Consider the following 20,484-nt stretch of genomic DNA (forward strand, 5'->3'; position numbering starts at 1 on the left):
ACAGGCTGAGGGTATATCTCTGTCGGCAAAGCCGACTGATACTTTTTTACTTGTTTAGGAGCAAGCCCATACTTCATGCGAAAATTGCACGAAAGCTGTTAAAACCCCTACGGCCACCACGACAATATTCGAACTGGATACTGTGTTGGTCCAAACTTAGCATATCGTGCATATCGTAATATTTCTGGTGCCTATTGGTCCAATACTTCTCTGAAAAAGTGCTAAAAAATTCGCTAAAATGGTGCGAAGGAAGTAACCGATTTGGTCCGTACTTTGCAAATCGTAATAATTTGGAGTATATTTAGCCATTTCCGTCCATTTGGTTTGCTAGCTGGAGCGCACGATAACTCTCGAACGGATAACCGATTTGGTCAAAAATATTACATCCAGGTTCGAATATGGACTATTTCGTTCCAATCCTTCCGGTACCTTCCGCACAAAATTTATGACAAAAGTGAAGTTTGAAGACATTTCGCAAAAGTACCATTTGCGGACGCAAGTCCATACCTTCTGAGATAATTTTCCAAAGGCTCCAAACAACAATATCGTCACCAATACCACAGCGGGTTCTTTCGTACCGGATTGACCCGAAACCATAGTGTTTCGGCCAGCCGCTAGCCAAGTATATCCCATATCATTGAGCAAAATATAGCAACAGCATGCTCTCATTATATGAAAGAAGCCTTCCCTTACTTCTTATGCATTTTCGTGGGAGAAGTTGTTTAAATCGATTGTTATTTCCCAGTTTATGAAAACGACAAATCAATTCTAAGTGGTTGATATCAATGTGATATGGAATGTAGGTCTGATCTCAGCCAAGAGACGGTAAAAATAATTCTAATAGAAGACGTATACGATGTCCAATGGTTATAGCTGTCACCTATAATCCTGGGTACACATTTATAAGAAATTGATCATAGATTAGGTTAATTTGCTCAATATTTTAGCCACAAATTTGCAATTGATTGGATGTTATTATGAAATGTTTTTGTTTGGTTTTTGTTGATAGGCTTTTTTGTTTTTGTTTCCTAGATCTATTTATTTTGTTGGAAGAACTTCAATAATCTTGTCCTTTATATGGTATATTTTATTTTCATTCCGAATAAAAAATATATTATATATTGACCGACGACCGGTCGGGTCGGTCTGCCTATTCTTTGTAAATTTGAAAATTAAAAAAAAAATAAAGTTTGCAACTTTGGTATACATTATTTTTACAGCATACTTTTAGGCATATCAACATTTTACTTTGAAATTATTCCCCAAAATAAATCGTTTATTAATTTTACAAATTTTATTGTTACAAAACATGTCAAATAATTATTATTATTACTCTCTTCTTTTTCACAAAGTATGGTTGTTATAACAAAATAATGATAATAAATTAATTAATATCATCAAAAACTTAAGCTTAAGCTAAAAATAATTACTAACAAAGATAAATAATTAAATAAAAAAAATAATACAACACTAAAATCGTATATCGAATGTCTTATAATCGAGACGGTTTAATGTGCCCATATTTCTTAAATCACATTTTTCAATTTGACAACCTGGTGACCCCTTTGTGGATAGCCAATCAATCCTGTGAAGAAATTGAAGAAATATATGTTGGCGTTAAATACGAATTCAGATGGTTTACTGTGAGTAACTTACATTTTATCCACTTCTTCTTTGGGTCCTTGCATTTTACCAACAATCGTACCTTGTTTGGAGTTCTTTACCCAGCCTGTAATGCCAGCTTTTTTGCACAAATCTCGTGTGTATTTTGTAAAATAGCAACCTGGAAGATAGTGAAAGATATTTATAGCAATTTTATTATGACATTTTTCTACAATATTTGTTGATCTTTAAAGGAAACAAGTTGTGGATAATTAATTTGAACAAGCTAATTTCCTTCTAACAGTTCATTACTTAGAGTGACTTATTGAACTTACTGAATACCCTTATCTCCTATGTTTTCCTTTTTACCTTCTTTAACATATTTTTATTGCACTCTAAAGCAAGAATTTTTGATGTTAAGAATTGGTTTCTTCTTACTCCAAATTATCTCTTTTTTTATAAATATTTTTCTTTAAATGTCAAGGTAGGGTTTTAATCATTTCATGGGTGTTTGTTCGCTCGTCCGTTCGCCCCTTTATTGCATGGCTTCACTTACGCATAGAACGTCGACCACACACCAACCACATTTATTCATTCGCTGACCGTGGCAAATTCTATTTGTTGACACTTAGTTGCGCCTGTAGAACAATCGAAAGACAGACAGACATCATTTAGCAAAATGTTAAAGAAAAAAAGTACTGAGCAACCATAAAGGCGGACAATGGATGTCATTTAAGAAGATCTAAATATAATTTAATTCACTACTTTTGAAACAAAATTTCTCTAGAACAATTGAAAATAAATATAAGCACACAACAGTGGACCAAAGAAGTTTTTGTACATTAATTTGGCACTATAAGGAATCTTGGAATATTTTCATTTTGTAGAGTTAGACAAAGTTATAAGTAATGGAAAGTGGAGTCAAACTAAAATATGATTTTGAAATAATTAAATTTCGTAAAGCTAGACAAATTTAAGTTGTCATTAATTGAATGTTGAGGCATATTAAGTCAACATGCTTGACAAAGTTTTTAGTTTATGGGTAAAAAGGGAGCTCCGTCGCTCTCTCCTAAAATCTAAAAAAACATCATGTGATGTTTTCAATGTCTGACAAAAGAGCATTTTTTCTTTTGACTTGCGTTGTGAACTTTGCCAACAACTTTATTGTGCCATATTTTTAAGATATTTCTAAAGAATATTAGATAGACATGTGTACGTATGTATATGTTTTTTTTTTTTTTTGTTAAACAATATGCTAACTGTTGAATTTATTTTAAATATCAAATGTCTTTTGCAGAACAGACAGCTACAAGCAGATACGAGATAGAAACAGAAGGAATATAATACTTTATTGTCATTGAGGAATATCTTGGATGTCCCTGAAATCCAATTTGGTAGTATTTGCAGGATTTGCGTGGAAGTAATTCGAACTTAAAGTCAGCTTTTTGCTATTTTTTAAAAATAAACTTGAGCTCATTAAACATATTTCTTTTAGATTTGTATGGACATAAGGCAATCTTAAATCTCGGCGGAAAAGTCTAATTAAAACAAAATGGGTCCAAAATGATTATAGGCATTAATTTTAACAAAGCAATTGCATGTGGACAAGCCGTTTGTCATCTCATATCATCGACGGAAAATATTCAAACATGAACCTATTTTGTCACGTAGTTTTGTTTCCATATGGGTCTAAAAAATCGTTAAACAAACATATGTAGTTTGTTTTCTACAGACCCGCCATTTTTATAAACTCATGTATTTTGTTATAGGTAGACTCATAAAATCCTATCCCACCCCATCCACCTCTCTTGTTAACTTGGCAGCATTGCAATAAAATGAAAGTATTTTATACAAATGGGAGCCTCCAAAAATCTAAAAAAAAACACGGTATATACTTTTTAGAGTCCATTGTCGAGATTTTTATATAAACAATACATTTTGTCCTATAAATAGACTCTTAAAACTCCACTTTGTACTCTTATGGTTGTTTCTTCAAATCTGTAGATAACACCACTTTTGCCAGCGTATAGAGACGTTACTTACTACCTGTAAAGTATACCTTTTAAAAGAAAATCTAAGGATACTTCTAAAAATCTGCTTAAGAGGTGCTTATAAAAATGTAATCAATACACCGTGTATTGTCCCCCAGTGCCGCAGCTAAAAATCTAAAGAATACGATTATTTTGTCCTCTACAGTCACTTTTACAATTCTTTATAAATTTAATTTTTGTTGTCATCATGAGGTGCATTTAACAAATTAAAAAAAAAATCCACTTGTTTTCCTCTTCTTAAAATCTTAAAAATCCAGGTTTGTCTCTAAAAATGAATCCCTTTTGTCCTATAGGTTAAAAAAGTCTCCGCTTATGTTGTTGTTGTTGTAACAGTGTTTATTATAAGCTGTGTTCCAGAACTAAAAAGTTTTTACAATTTTTACAACTTTTACACATTTTACTCGAAAAACCGTTCCCGTACACAAAAAAGTTGTAAAATGTTCACTTCTCTTTAAACAAAAATGGCGCTGAATGACGCTCTCTTTTTAAAATTTTTAACACGACAAATTTGGCCGAGTACAGAAATAGTAACATGGTTGCCGGCGTCTGATTGGCTGATACGCCGACTTTGACATTTGTTCCAGTTTTTCAAAAAACTTGTGTGTGCGAACAAATGTTTGGCAATTCTCTCTTTTACGAGTTTTACTATTAAAAAGTACGGGAACGAAGCTATAATGTTTGTATGTTCGTTCTTCTGTTCAATCTGGCTTTGGGTCTATCTCCAGTTCCAGAAATGTGGCTGCTTCGATGGGATGTAACCACAGATCCACTGGAGTTAGATGAGTAGGTTTGGCTGGGCAGTTGAAAAGGTGTTTTGTGTCGTGCGGGCCCATGCCGCATACTGGGCAGATGTCTTGCACGGCGCGGTGGATTTCCGCCCAATAAGAATTCAGGCGACTGCAATACAGCGTTGCCGACAGTTTTTGGTCGGAAATCGTCAACATGGTCCAAAACTAGGTTGGGTTACCGTTTAGTGCGACTTTTTCACTGACAACGCAAAATATTAAACCCACAGAAATAAATCTAACCCAATCTCACTTAAATACCGCTATAAAAACAGCTTTCTGAAGATTATAGTTTTCGCTATGGTTATCGAGTTTGCAGAAATGTAGCAAGGTAAAGCTGGGTTCACATTGCCAGTTTTGAATGACAGATTAGCTCAAATGTCGCTTGCTTGACACTGTGATCGTCTATGTTCGTCGATACCCAGCAAAATGTTCGATGCCAAAGATGACATTCAATCATGGGTGCAAGTGATCTAGCATGTCATCTTTTTAGCATCTTCATCGATGAATTTTATATGAGCGTGGACCCCAAAAGATGACGTTCTTTTCTGGATCCTAAGCATGTCATTTCCACCCATGCTTTGACATGTCATTTTAACCAATGCTTTCGCATGTCATTTTCACCAACCCCTTGGCATGAAATTTTCATGTCTTGTTTGGAAAATGGAAATGCTGTATTGAAATATGGTTTTCATGAAAAACAAAACTCTTTATTAATTCAAACGAATTCATGAAATAGCTACAATTAATTTATTAGTTTAGTTTTTCAAAAGTTTACATCCAAAATTGCAATGTAATCACCACCGCTGCAACGCAAAAGATTACTTCCTCCGTTCTCCGCAACTGATATTCTTTCATCTTACAAAAGGTTTTTTCAAGTATCTTCCCATCACCAGTTCAGATTTCAACATGGACTCCAAATGCACTCCTTTAGGTATTTTTATTTCGTAAATTACTTTTATTTTATAATTTTGTTATTTTATAACAACATTTTGGTAATTTATACTCTATGTCCCAATTTACATTAGGCGAGTTTACTTGCGGCAATTGTCCGTTTGATGGAGAGGGAGGTGAGGCATATGGTAACCCTTTGCCTCTCAGCCCCCTCTCTCACCTACAAACTGACAATTGCCGCAAGTAAACTCGCCTAATGTAAATTGGGACTTTTGTTTAGTGACGGAAATATGTAGGGATCTACAACCCGGCTTGCTTTAGGGATCTCTAAGAACAAAATGTAACGAACGGGGAGGAGAGACTTTTTATGGAAAATACCATTTATGCTTAATTAATTTATTTTTAATTGTTTCTTTCCAAAAGTAGTTTCTTCTTTATTTTCAGATTCTTGTTCCTTTTCGTTTCGGACTTTTTTTTTTAAATTCCAAGAAGCGAGATTTTATTGATTTCATTCTATGTCAGATTTAGAACAGACAAGGGAACTTTTAAAATAGCAATGTGTGCAGTCCGATTCTATTTTTAGCTCGATGGTTGGGACTTTATATAATACCAATTGTTTAGAAATTTTAGTTGTTTGATATGCAGGAAATGTAAGACAACATCACGACGACAGTTCTAACAACTTTGGTCTGTTCCAGAAACTGCAAGAATCTACTTATTTTTACTACGATAACAATTTTTCCTTTATGTTATCGAAAAAAAAAAAATAGTAAAAATTAGTAGATTTTTGCAGTACTGGAACATACCAAAATGAAAATAAACAGGTGTGTAAATAAAAACACAAACATCATCTCTATTGGATCGATGGAATGGGTACAAATGCTGATGAAAAGATCGGATCTTTCACGACTTCCTTGGCATTGGTTCAAATCCTAATGAAAAGATCGGATCTTTCACGACTTCCTTTGAACCAATGCAAAAGATGACATGAAATCACGTCATCGCAAAGAACCACTTCCGTCAAATTTTGCTGGGTATACATACATTTTGTTTGATGGGCAGTCGGAAAGCGACAAAAATAGCAATTAAAGTGGGCATCGGTAAGAAGTATTTTATCTCGAAAACTTTTCAAGGAAGATTTTCATCCATTAACAATCCCAAATTAAAAATTTCAGCTGATGTAAATCGATGATGAGGCAAAAACTCTGAAAATACCTGTATTCTAGATATATGCCTAAATATAGCCAATCCGTCTGGAAATTGCTATAAAACATTATGAAAAAATTTCATAAAATCGAGTTTGGAACATTGCTCTCCTTAAAGTCTTTCATGAAATTTTGGTCAAAATATAGTTATCGTGTTTTATTTAATGCAATTTTGGATTACGTGAAAAATCGTCATTTTGGACCATAAAATCGTCAAATCGTAATTTTTCAATTTTTGGGCCAAAAAATCGTCAAAATTACGATAAATCGTCAAATTCGACAACACTGCTGCAATATCCCGAGCGCAGTTGAGCCAATACTAATCTAGATTGTCGTGGCAGCTGACGCTCCTCAGCTCCTAGATGGATATATTTTAGAGTTGTATAGTTCATGAACGAACTAGTTCAATTGAACGATTCATCGAAAAGAGTGTATGAACTAGATCAGTCAATATAGTTCATTATAGTTCAATAGATCACTGAGCGCCAACCGAAAGATCCACGAAGAACGATCAACGAACGAACGATTCACAATCTAGTGTGAATACTTTTTAAACCTGCTTGATATACCTGTTGATCTATGGGTTCTCTCCTTTATTGCTTGACCTCCCTCTCTAGAGCATGATGGTGATTGGGATGGTTCTCACGGTAACACCCAAGCAAGTACTGCAACGAAAGCATCTCATTGTGTTGCTTTACTGGAAGAACCTTTGCCTCCTCATGTAGATGGTCCACTGAAGACTTGAGGAGACACCCTGTTGCTGTTCTCAGGCATTCTGGCAGGTTTGAATCTTTTTCCAATTCGTATCACATAATCTCGGAGACCAAACTGGCGCCGCATAGCTTACCACAGACCGACCTATCGCGTTATATGTGGTCAACAAGGATTCTTTTTATCTGCACCCCAAGCTGCCGGCTAGGGACTTGAGGACTTTGTTCCTACTTTTCAGTTTGTCGCAGATAGTTGTGGGGTGCCCGGACGACGTGAAAGTAGTGTCGAATGAGATCCCTAAAATTTTGGGGCAGTTTGTGGTCCGAATTCTGCTACCGTCGACCGCGACATTCAATTCTCTTCCAAACTGCGCTGTCCATGTGGTGAACAGATCGGCTGTTGATTTTGTCGTGGATATCTGCATATTCCACGAATGGAAAAAGGTTCAGTCTCTAAAGCTGGGTACACATTGTCAGTTTTGAATGTCGATATTTCGCAAACAAAACATTTTGTGGTTGCATGATGAATGACAAACATGAACGGCCACAATAGCAAGAAACAACAAAGCTGTCATTCAAAACTGACAATGTGTACCCAGCTTAACAGATGTAATCAGGATAGGTCCCCGTTTATTGTCAAGTCTTTAGCAGGGTGCTCCTAAAAATATGTAATAAATTCTACATATTTATATTCCACTGGGGTGCTTCTAAACCAGGGTCGCGCTGTCTTTGCAAAGAAGTATAGTGAGGGCGCCCACTGAGTTGTTTTTGCATTTGCTTCTCTCTCTCACGTACAGTGTACGTGTAAATAAACAAACGATGAATATCATGTGGTTGTTGTTTTTTTCACCCATGCATACACATATGCTGTAGTATGGATGGAAATATTATGGGCGACGCTGTTCTAAACATCGTTAGTGGATTTTTTTTTCGTTGTTTCCATGGAAAACACTTGGTTTGTCGTTTAGGTGTGTGCTCTTTAAAAATCCACGACTTTTATCATCCAGAGTCCCCTTCAAAGTCATTAAAAATTCCACGTTATTTGTTCATGTTGTTGTCCACCTATACTTCTATACAAATCCTGAAAAGATCACAACATTTTTTAAAAGTTCACCGCTTTTGTCATCTAGTGTTGCTCCGAAAATTATTTTTCATTAGTGGCACTCTTAATGGTCATTGTGGTCCGCTTGGGGTTCTCTTAAAAATCTAATAAGCTGACTTCCGAAAGGTCAGTTGCTTTTTTTGTCATGAAATTAGGCGTTCTATACTGCTATTTCAAATTTCATGAAATTTGTTTCATGACAACAAAGCAACTGACGTTTTGAAATTCAGCTAGGGGTACTTCTAAAAATACTTCTATAGAGATCCCTTTAAAATTCTTTGTAAAAAATCGGCGAGTTTCATACGATTTGTGTGATCCTAAAAATCTTTTTTTTAATCCAAAAATATCCTTAAAAAATCTAAATCCTTCGACCTCAAGGATTGCTCGTAAAAATTAATGGACTGTTTCTCTAAGACGATTCGAATTCAAATTCGTTCGAATTACTAGCAGACTACTAATAGGTGTGTACGATAACTTTCCCCGCAATAATTACTCAGCAAAGTTCCAGCAACCTCTCTTAATGAACTTGACTCTCTCAAGCAAGAAAAAATTGCAGAAAGTTATCGAACAACAGGTGTGTACGATAACTTTCCCAGCAATAATTACTCAGTCAGTTCCAGCAACATCTCTCAGTGAATTTTACTCTCTCAAGCAAGAAAAATTGCAGAAAGTTATCGAACAGCACTTTGCAAAAACTTGCAAGAAAGTCAGCTGTTTCCGAAAATGTATGAAATTTGTTTTTGTTTCTTTTGATATTTTAAACCAAACGGAACAAAAACATAAATTTTAATATTGCACTTTACTTATTTAATGCTTTAATCCTATCCACAACGCTTTAGAATCTAAAAAAATGTGCAATCGTGAAATTTTCTTGGTCGAAAATGTTAACATTTCGATTTGTTTACATTGAACATGTGATTAAAAGTCAGCTGATCAGACTTGCAAATTTTTGCGGGACAAATTTTTCCAGCAAAAATTTGCAAGTTCTCAGTCACAAAACTCTCCAAAAATCTCTCCAAACTCGCTCTCTTTTGCTGGATAATTTTGTTATCGAACAACATTCAGCAAAAATTTGTACGAATTTGTACAAATTATTGAGTTATCGTACACACCTAACAACATTTTGCAAAAACTTGCAAGAAAGTCAGCTGTTTCCGAAAATGTATGAAATTTGTTGTTGTTTCTTTTGATATTTTAAACCAATCAGAACAAAAACATAAATTTTAAAATTGCAGTTTACTTATTTAATGCTTTAATCCTATCCACAAGCTTTCTGAAATTCCACACACTCCATACGGCATCAAGATTGTAATGTATGCGGATGAATGTACGATTTTGGCTTCGGGTCCTATTATCTATGACATATGTGATAAATATGGCTTAAATACCTACATAGCTGACTTATTGCTGTTCTTCCATCAGAGCAGTATGAACATATCCGACACAATATCCGCTGCCACAATGTTCACTGATATCAGGCTCCCCCTGAACATATTCGCCTATGGCATCCTGTTTTCGATCACTAACTACCACAAGATATTGATTGCAACGTTCCGTATGATGTTTAAAGCTTCAGCAAATTGGGTTGCTGACAAAGGAATAGTGGAAGGATATTAAAACAACTTCATGAGGAGACGGAGATTTTACCTGCGCATTGGTTGATATTGCAATACACATCCCTGCCACTATGTTGTGGACTGACTTTCCCAACCCTGGCGCCTCGGGAGAGATCTTTATGATCTACAGAGAGAGAGAGAGGTCCAAAGCACTGATGGGCAGAAATGCTCTCCCTCACACACAAAAGTGTAAAAAATACATGAGTCTCTCGCAATTTGCCCACCATTGGTCCAAAGGTACAAGCGAGAACCGCTATGTCAACAAACCTATCAGACCAGGAATGGAAAATTAAAAACTTCAAAAATTACAAAAAATGGTACATTTTTCATTCAAAAGGTACTTTTTATTATTAAATTAAATTAAAAAAGTATTCAGCGAAAAAACAACAACAAAGTCTTATATCTATAAATCTAAAGAATGTTGCATCGTACATATATAGTATAATATATATAGACGAAATATTCGTCGGAGACACTATAAAGTGTATAACTGTTCGTCCGTCTGTTGAAATCAAGATAGAGTTTTTTAATTTGGTACAGAAGTTTCAATTACTGCTAGGATGTTTGGCATTGCAAATGGGTTCTATCGGTCCACGTTTTAATATAGCCGCAAACCACATTTCTCCCGATTTTCGGTATTTTGAAGGTTATCATTATCATAACAAAACTCTTGAAATTTGGTAATTAGTCTTTCTTGGGGCTACAAAACTCTGTTCCAGAAATTTGCCAGTGCAGGTCCACGGCTTCCATAAAATGGTACCCGATCCGAGAGGAGTTCTTAACCCAGCACAATTTTAAGGAAGGGGTTCCATACGATGACGTGATTTCATGGCATCTTTTGCATTGGTTCAAACGAAGTCGTGAAAGATCCGATCTTTTCGTTAGCATTTAAACCAATGCAAAGGAAGTCGTGGAAGATCCGATCGTTTCATCCGCATTTGAACCCATGCAAAGGAAGTTGTGAAAGATCCGATCTTTTCATCAGCATTTGAACCCATTCCATCAATCCAATAGAGATGAATTTTGTGTTTTTATTTATACTTATTTTTCTAAATATATAAGATTAATTATTTGCAATTGGCTTGGTGTTGTCGGAGACTCGAAATCACAACCAACAATGTTAAAACTCCCGTCGTAATGATAATGTCATTGCAAAGTGTTGGTGAAAATGACATGCCAAAGCATTGGTGGATATGACATGCCAAAGCATTGGTGAAAATGACATGTCAAAGCATTGGTGTAAATGACATGCTTTGGATCCAAAAATGAATAGCAACATTTGGGGTCCACGCCCATATAAAATTCATCGATGAAAATGCTAAAAAGATGACATCCTAGTTCACTTGCACCCATGATTGAATGACATCGAACATTTTGCTAGGTAAACTTCACTTTATTACGAAAATGTTGGCCTCCAAAGTTAATTTGCGTGGAAGTTGTGGCTATTTTTTGTTTTCTTTCGACTTGTTTTCTTTTGTTTTCTCTAAACCCGCTCGCCTGTCTCCCGATTCTTTATTCACGCAGCTTCACTGACTAACCAGAATCATATTTGTGTTGTTACAACAAACAACAATCCGCCTAGAAATAGGTCTGTCTGGTTACTTTCCCAGCAAGAACAGTCTCAGAGAGTAAGGAGTTTTTATTCTCTTTTGCAAGAATATTGTAAAAAGTAAACAGACATCTTCCCAGCTGAAACCAGCAAGCAATCAGCTGGCTTTCCAAAACAGAACAATTTGTAAGCCAATAAAGGAACCAAAAGAAGCACAAAATTTTGTATTTTATTTAAAATAAAAAAGAAAATGACCCAAAAAAAATTTTTTGTCAACTTTGCAACTTTGTCCCAAAAAAAAAAACCGGTACAATAAGCTTGCTATTTCCACAATAAAATTGTTTTTCATTTTCACAAACATAGGTGTGCCTTTTACGTGATTACGAAATGTTACTAAATGCTGTCTTTTTACACAAAAGTTCAGTAAAAGAGAGCGAATTGAGAGAACAGTTTTGACAGTTGTTTGCTGAGAAATTGCTAAAAGTTGCTGAATGAATTTTTCCCAGCAACATTTAGCACGTTCGATCAGCTGTTTAAAAAATCATCTGATAATGGTCAGCTGCTCAATGTTTACCTTATTTTTGTGGAAAAATACTATAAGTATTAGGATTTAGCTATGTTTATTTATTATTTTATTTTTTCTTTCATGCATTGGTGCCAATGTTTTTCTTTTTGTTATCAACTGTTATCTTGCTAAAGTTTACTAAATGTTGTCTTTTTTACATTTTTCTCTATTTTCGTATCAAAGCCTAAAATCTCCCTTACTCTCTGAAAAGAAGTTACTGAATAATTATTACTGAAAAAGTAAAAAGACACTACTCATAAATCACCTAACAATTAAAAACAGCTGATTGTTTTCAGTAAGAAGAAGAGTTTGCATGTGCTTGCTAGAAGATTTTGCAAACTCTCACAATAAAAAAACTGTCAAAATGTCTCTCTCGATTCGCTCTCTTCTGCTGGTTTTTGTGTGTTAACCAGGGATGGAAAATTAAAAATTTAAAAAAGTACAAAAATGGTACTTTTTTAATAATTAAAAAGATACTTTTTTTATTATTTAAAAAAAAAAGTTCTTCAGTAAAAAATACAACAACAAAGGCTTATATCTATGAAATCTGAAGAATGTTGCAAAATCGCAGATATTTTTATACCATACTGTAGTCATTTGTTGTTTATAACACATCGGAATATTCATCGGAGATCATATAATGTAAATAACCACGCCCGTCCGTCTGATGGAATAAAATCGCAATATTTTAATTAAACTCCTTGGATGTTTGGTATTGAAAATGGGCTCTATTAGTTCACGTTCATAAAGCTATACCTCCAGATTTTCTTTATTTTGAAGGTTTGAGTTAAATTATCATACCGAAATTGTTGAAATTTGGTATTTAGTTTTCGTTGGGTCTACAAAATTCTCCCCAGAAATTTGTCAGTGCAGGTCCACGTTCTGATATAGCCACCGTAGATTTCGATTTCGGCATTTTAAAGGTTCTAGGTTTAAGTTAGGTATTTTATATTGGATATCGGTATTAAACATTCCTATAAAGAATTATGGGAATAAATGCACGCTTTACTGTATGCATAGAGCTGGAAAATTATCGATAGTGTCACTATCCTTTTGATCCCTGCCGAAAAGCTTTGTTTATATTGAACTCTAAACATTTTTTTTAATAATTCGTGACAGTCAAAAAAAAAATGTTTTGGTGGCCGATGTAAACTTTCCGACTATATCGATATTTTGGTAGCACTAATTTGGCCTCTTAGGGGAGGTATTGCGAATCTCTGATTGGAAGGTGCTACGATACCGCCCGAAGCGAAACATTTTAAATTATTAGTCTACTGTAGTGACTGTAACTTGGTATTTCGGATTCTCAATAGGTGGAAGAACGCCACGAAGAAAATGATCAATATAGGTTTCATTTCTAGCAATTTGTATGAATAATAAAAATTTCAATCTTGGAAGCAAAGTGTGAATTTTGCATTTTTATTTCTACATACAATTTTTATAGAAATGGTACTGAATCGGCCGCGGGGGTACTTCGGTACTTTTTATAGTGAAATGGTACTGAAAAAAGTACTATTGTACTGAATTTTCCATCCCTGGTGTTAACAGACGACATCCAGCAAAAATTGGTACAAATTGTTACAAGTTTTAGCGTAACCAGACCGACCTAATATTTGTGCAACGCTCTAAGCGCGACAGCTCAAAGAGAGAGCAGTTATATGTACTTTGTTTTCGATCTTATTAAGTCCAATATAACAAATCAAACAAAATATGTATCATATCATTCGCAAAATATGTAGAAGAAATTTCGATCCACCATAGTGGCTCTCCAGATATATATGCAACCAGCGTAATGTCCAAATTCCATTAAGTACCACAGGAAGTAACAGTTATACTTTTTATACCCTCCACCATAATTCGTTTGGAACTCATCGAAGTAACCATTTTAGATCCTATAAAGAACGTATATTCTTGATCAGCATGGCATACTGTGTCGAATTAGCCATTTCCGTCAGTCTGTGTTTATCACTCTAACTTCCGAATGAATTGAGATATGAAGCTAAAATTGTAGCACAATGCAACTTTTGATTGCAGGCAGATTAATTTAGTCTAAGCCTTTGTTGTGGCTACAAAACGTTTCGCCAACAATTTTTCAATACAGGCTCGCGTTTTAATATAGCACACAAACCCACCCCCACCCCCCTATTAAACGATACCTCCCGATTTTCGTTTTTTTCTTTTATAGTCTTTATTGGGGATATACAACGTTCCTGCAGAAAATTGTCGCTATAGGTCCACAATTTGTCATAACCTCCATAGGACAATACCACCAACCGGCAAACCAACGACAGCGGGTTCTTTCGTAGCGGATTGTTAGAATGTTACCAACTGTGACAACTGTGTTCTGACCGAAGTAGCTGAAATTTGACATTTAAGGTTCTCCGTGACCACAAAACATCCAAATTGTGGTCATACGCAGGTCCACGTTTTGGTATAGCCCCTATATAAGTGGTCCTTCTAATTTGAGCTATTTTGAGGATTTTTAGCTACACTTTCCTGACGAATTGACTGAAATTTGACATCCAATCCAATAATTGTAGGCTTAGTTCCACACGGTACTCTGAAAGCAACTTTAAATGGAAGGTGCTTACACCTGGGAAGTTATTGTTGATTCTGAAATTACAATGTTCATAGATGAGAAAAAAACAAATCGCCGGAGCGCTTTTTTAAACAAATTGCGATTCAAGTTGACCTTTTTAGGGGTTTTTTAGATTTTCACAATTTTGCTTGGAAACAGCAAGGCCTATCGAAATGGCACTAAAGAAAATGTTGTAGCTATGAAAATTCTCTACAAGATTGATCGTTATGATAATTTCGTAGGTTTAACCGTTATTGTGATATAAAAGTTCAAATGTCATACATGGTGCGCCTTAAACAAATTTTAAGTGGAAACCGCTTACACCGGGAAGTTTTTGCGGATTTTGAAACAGCAATGTTCATAGATGAGAAAAATCTAAAAACAAGGAAAACAAGTAAAAAAGTATCAGTCGGCTTTGCCGACAGAGATATACCCTCAGCCTGTGTATATTGAAACAATTTTTTCCCAAAATACGTATGTATTCAGGGGGTTTTAAAAATCTTGGGCGTTTGAACCGACAAAAATGTTGATTAGGATTAAAGATCAAAAGTTTTGCGGGGGAGATACTAAAAGGAATGGATCGACTTTGACCGTTATGGAAGTGGATCTCCAGCCACAACATATGGTGCCATAGGGGGTTTTTACACTCTTTGGGCTGTTTGCTCAAGAAGTATGGACTCGCCCCTAAAAAAAACTTTTACCATCGTAATTGAGGCAGCGAATGAAAGTTACTTCAACAAAAATCAAAGTGATTCGATATTAGGTCTTAAAGTGAACTTTTTCGAAATTTTGTGTGGGAGGTACCAGATGGAGTGGACAAATATAGTCCATATTTTATCCTGATCTATATGTGGTAGATATATTAGGATGTGAAAAGTATAAACCAACGGCCACTCCCTTCAAGAGTTACTGTACGAAAATTTTTTCCGAACATTTTTGAACTTTTGTGGGGGAGGTACCCGAAGGAGTGGACCGATATGGCTTATCTTCAAACTTAAACTATGTTTGGACAATATATTACTAAGGCCATATTTTGGACCGAATCGGCAGATCCGTACGAGAGTTATTTTGCGCTCCAACCACCTCACACGGTGTCATAGGGGTTTTTTGCAACTTTCATGATATTTTCTCAGGAAGTATGGACTTGCCCCTGATGAAACTTGTACTGTCGTATAGAGGGCAGTGAATACAAGCTGCTAAAACAAAAATCAAAGCGATTCGAGAGATGACCCTAAACTGAACTTTTCCGAAATTTTGTGTGGGTGGTACCCGAAGAAGTGGACCTATTGAGACCATATTGAAACTTCATATTAATCTGGTAGAAAGTTTACGCTATACATAGTATGGACCAAATCGGTCACTCCCTTCAAGAGTTATCGTGCGCACAAACTTTCCGAACATTTTCGAGCTTTTGTGGGGGAGGTACCGGAAGGAGTGGACCGATGTAGCTCATCTTCGAACTTAAACTAAGTTTGGACAAAATATTACGAAAGCCAAAATTTGAACCGAATCGGTTCATCCGTTCGAGAGTTATCGTGCGCTCCAGCTAGCAGGACAGACAGACAGACAGACGGACGGACATGGCTAGGTCGACTCCAAATTGTCTGAAACACATTTGGTCCAAACATACTTGGGGTCTAAAACCATTATTTCGATGAGGCACATTTTCATCGTATCAAAGTGTATATACCCTCCTTAGCCTAAAGGCTGAGGGTATAAAAATCGCTGGAGGAATTTTTTAATTAATCGCGTTCAATATTCACATTTTTAGATTTATTTTAGGTTTTAGCGATTTTGCTTGGAAACCGTAAGTCCTATCGAAATAGGGCTACAGAAAATGTTGTAGCCATGAAAATTCTCGAGAGGATTGACTGTTATGATTTGTTCCTAGGTTTTACCATTTTTGACATACATATGTATATGTTCAAGTCACTATTTAAGCTTTTTTGTTAGATTTTCACGATTTGCTTGAAAACGGTAAGTCTTATCGAAATTGGACTAGAGAGAATCTTTTAGCTGTGAAAATTCTCTACAAGATTGGTTTTCGTATTTTTTTCCTAGGTTGTACCATTTTCGAGATATATAAGTTTAAGTTGGGAAATTGCAGTCATGAACTTGTTTTATAAGAAGGCGATACAGTCAATCCAGTGTCCTAATTTGAACTTCTATATCTCAATAACGGTAAAACCTACGAAATTGTCATAAAGGCCAATCTTGTAGAGAATTTTCATAGCTACAACATTTTCTTTAGTGCCGTTTCAATAAGACTTGCGGTTTCCAAGCAAAATCGTGAAAATCTAAAAAAAAACCTAAAAAGGTCAACTTGAATCGCAATTTATTTAAAAAGCTCTACGGCGATTCTTTTTTGGTTTTTGATTTTTCTCATCTATATGAACATTGTAGTTTCAGAATCTGCAAAAACTTCCCAGGTGTAAGCACCTTCCATTTAAAGTTGTTTTAAGAGTACCGTGTGGAACTTTGTCTACAATTATTGGATTGGATGTCAGTCAATTCGTCAGGAAAATGTAGCTAAAAATCCTCAGGAGGAACCCTTATATAGGGGCTATACCAAAACGTGGACCTGCATATGACGACAAAATAGCTGTGTGGTGTGTCCATGTCCATGTTTTGGTATAGTCCCCATATAACTGTACCTCGATTTGTGGTATTTTGAGGATTTTAGCAAAGTTTCCCTGCCGAATTAGCTGTAATTTGGTATTTAGGATTCCCTGTGGTCAAAAAACTTCTCCATCAGAAGTCATAAGACCGCGTTTTGGTATATACCCTATTCGTGTTGAAGGATATAAAAGGTTCGGCACGGCCACACTTCTCTGCTTTTTAACTTATTACATTGACAGAGTAGATAAGTAGCTTCTTTATATTTTGGTTATCGGGCAGGACTAATAGCCTGTTTCACTAAGACGATTCGAATCCAAATTCGTTCGAACTACTACCAAACAAACGTATGTTTTTGAAAAAAATATTTCATTCTTTTTTGTTTTCAATCAAAAAACATTTTCTCAACAAAGGAGTTTGGTAGTAATTCGAACAAATTTGAATTCGAATCGTCTTAGTGAAACAGGCCATAAACGAAATTCACACACAAATACAGCAAACTTCAGTATATAAGGCTCCAAACAACTCACAGGGTAGCGAAGATTGATACGACTTTGTTATCAAACCGATTTATTTAAAATTGTTTATTTAAACTCCATAAGTATCAAAATTTATATTTTCCACTTAGCTTAACATGTCCCACAGTTGGGTCCTACTGTAAATTTATGTAGATTTTTTTGTTCAAGTTTGTTACACTGTGCATCGTAATGTTCTAGAACTTGTACGAAAAATATTTTCTTTTTTTTGATTTGAAATAGTATCTTCTTACCCTGTACATGACCAAATACTTCAAATTCCACAGAGATTAAATGACGAATATCTGGAATACCCATAACTTTAGGATAGAGTTTTTATTCTGTCACACAAACACACCCACACAAAGGATTATATAAACTTGTAGCAGCGATTCAGTTTTAGTATTCGATTTATTTGAGTTCTTTTAACGTTTAAAATTTCAAATAGTTGATCATGCCACTTTTAGGCCACACACAGTAATTATTTCCAAAAATGAATGGAAACTCAAAGTAAAATTTCACTGTTCCCCTATTTCGTAATTTTGACAGAGGCCACAACTTCTGATTTTCTTTGCTTTTCTTGATTTTCGCGATTCCCAAATTCTTTGCTCTTTCGATTTCAACTAAAGTGAAAACGTTTTTTCGCTTTGCGATTCACCGATCGATTGTATTTTTGTAGCTTCCCTTAAGTAAATGAGTAAATGTTGGCAAAAGACTAACTGACAGACTACTGACTGGCTGGTTGGCTGCCTGCACCACTGAATATCCGAAAACCCAAAGTTTAAATGAAATACATACGACCAAAAGCAAAGTGTTATTGTTGCTGTTTCTGATGCTGCTGATATTGTCCCCGATTGATTTACATTAGCCGCTCACTCATGATATTTTCAATTCAAATCTATTTGTCTTGTTGTCGTATTTTTGCCAGTACTTTCTATAAGAATTTTCTTTTACGGTTTGTTGAACAAACAACAAACAAAAATTTAACACTTTTTGGGAGGATAATAAAATTGATTGTTTGCAGATTTTTGTGAGTGGAGCATTAACTGCTTTTAAAAGGCATATTTGGAGGATTTGCAGAAGACGGTAATGTGGATTTTATGACAGTTTTAATTTTTTACAGTGGGATTTGTAAAGGCTTCTAAGGAGAACTCCTATTAGACAATTAATGTGAATTTTGAAACAATTTGTTGGAGGGCTCAAGGAGAGCAATAATATCTCTTTTTCGAGTGCAGATAATATATTTTAGGGTTTAAAGAATTACTTCTAGTTTTTAGTTATTATTACTTAAATTTCTTAACATATCTCCCTACCACCCCTCCAATGGGTTAAACCAAATCATTGTGACGTCATCGCTCTTCTTGATATGATAAACAAACCGAAAAAACTGATTTATGTGGATCATCTTGTGTCGGTTTGTCTTGCATTAAATTGAAAATGATGGCTTGAATATTTTTGTAAACACCTTGGTGCCCAAATTCAACACATTTCAACAAAAAAAGAAATTTTAAATATTTTCGATTGTTTGAGTGGAGTATTCCCCCATTGGCTCAACTTCATTTATTACCCTCTATTACAGAGAGTAATGTTTTTCAAAACGAACTGACAGTGTTGCAAAATTTTACTGATCGCTACCAATATCATGATTTCATCCCGGCGAAGGGAATTATCAATTGGCTTCTCAGTTTTTGAAATGATGCCTTTTTAGCGAAAAACCGAACTCTTTAAGTGTCTAGTATTCTCATATGAATGAGAATCACACTCACTTTTCAGCTTTTCCAAAGAAACACCAAAATCAAAATATTTTGCAACATGTCAGCACGTATCAACTAAGAATTCTTCGAATTCTGTGAGTTGAAAAGAACACCAACACAGTTGCCTGTGAGGTTGTTATTGGAATTTTGTTTTTTTGTTTTTTAACAAAGCTCCATTCATTCGCCCGTGCCTCGGCTGTTTTTTGTTTGTTTTGTTTATTGTTGAAGTTCAATCTCATTTTCGATTGTTTGAGTGGAGTATTCCCCCATTGGCTCAACTTCATTTCATTCATTCCAATAACAACCTCACAGGCAACTGTGTTGGTGTTCTTTTCAACTCACAGAATTCGAAGAATTCTTAGTTGATACGTGCTGACATGTTGCAAAATATTTTGATTTTGGTGTTTCTTTGGAAAAGCTGAAAAGTGAGTGTGATTCTCATTCATATGAGAATACTAGACACTTAAAGAGTTCGGTTTTTCGCTAAAAAGGCATCATTTCAAAAACTGAGAAGCCAATTGATAATTCCCTTCGCCGGGATGAAATCATGATATTGGTAGCGATCAGTAAAATTTTGCAACACTGTCAGTTCGTTTTGAAAAACATTACTCTCTGTAATAGAGGGTAATAAATGAAGTTGAGCCAATGGGGGAATACTCCACTCAAACAATCGAAAATGAGATTGAACTTCAACAATAAACAAAACAAACGAAATTTTAAATATTTTACAGACCGCACAATGCGAAATTTGACGACAAATAGGAAGGGAGATTTTTCAAATTTCTTAACGGATAATATAGAGGGGCTGGTGCATCTAATTTACATTGTTTCAATTTCATATTTTGATACGGAAGTCAATATTTGGCTGACAATGAATAGAAAATTGTTTACTTTTCCGCTTACTTTTGTACAAACATATACATATATACATATTTATATTAT

At 35.2% G+C, this 20,484-nt stretch overlaps 1 protein-coding gene across 1 annotated transcript; it reads right to left on the minus strand.

Moving 5' to 3' along the window:
• Nucleotides 1-1,275: 1,275 nt before the first annotated feature.
• LOC141395508 (acylphosphatase-2) lies at nucleotides 1,276-18,607 on the minus strand. Its single transcript, XM_073971505.1, has 3 exons — nucleotides 18,043-18,607; nucleotides 1,657-1,783; nucleotides 1,276-1,585 (listed from the first exon to the last, which is right to left on the minus strand). Exons 1-3 carry the CDS (start codon nucleotides 18,104-18,106, stop codon nucleotides 1,471-1,473), a joined length of 306 nt encoding a protein of 101 aa, XP_073827606.1. The 5' UTR covers nucleotides 18,107-18,607; the 3' UTR covers nucleotides 1,276-1,470.
• Between the last annotated feature and the right edge of the window lie 1,877 nt (nucleotides 18,608-20,484).

Source organism: Musca autumnalis, unplaced genomic scaffold, assembly GCF_047663935.1.
Source record: "Musca autumnalis isolate F117 unplaced genomic scaffold, ASM4766393v1 scaffold_2, whole genome shotgun sequence".
Classification (NCBI taxonomy): Eukaryota; Metazoa; Arthropoda; class Insecta; order Diptera; family Muscidae; genus Musca; species Musca autumnalis.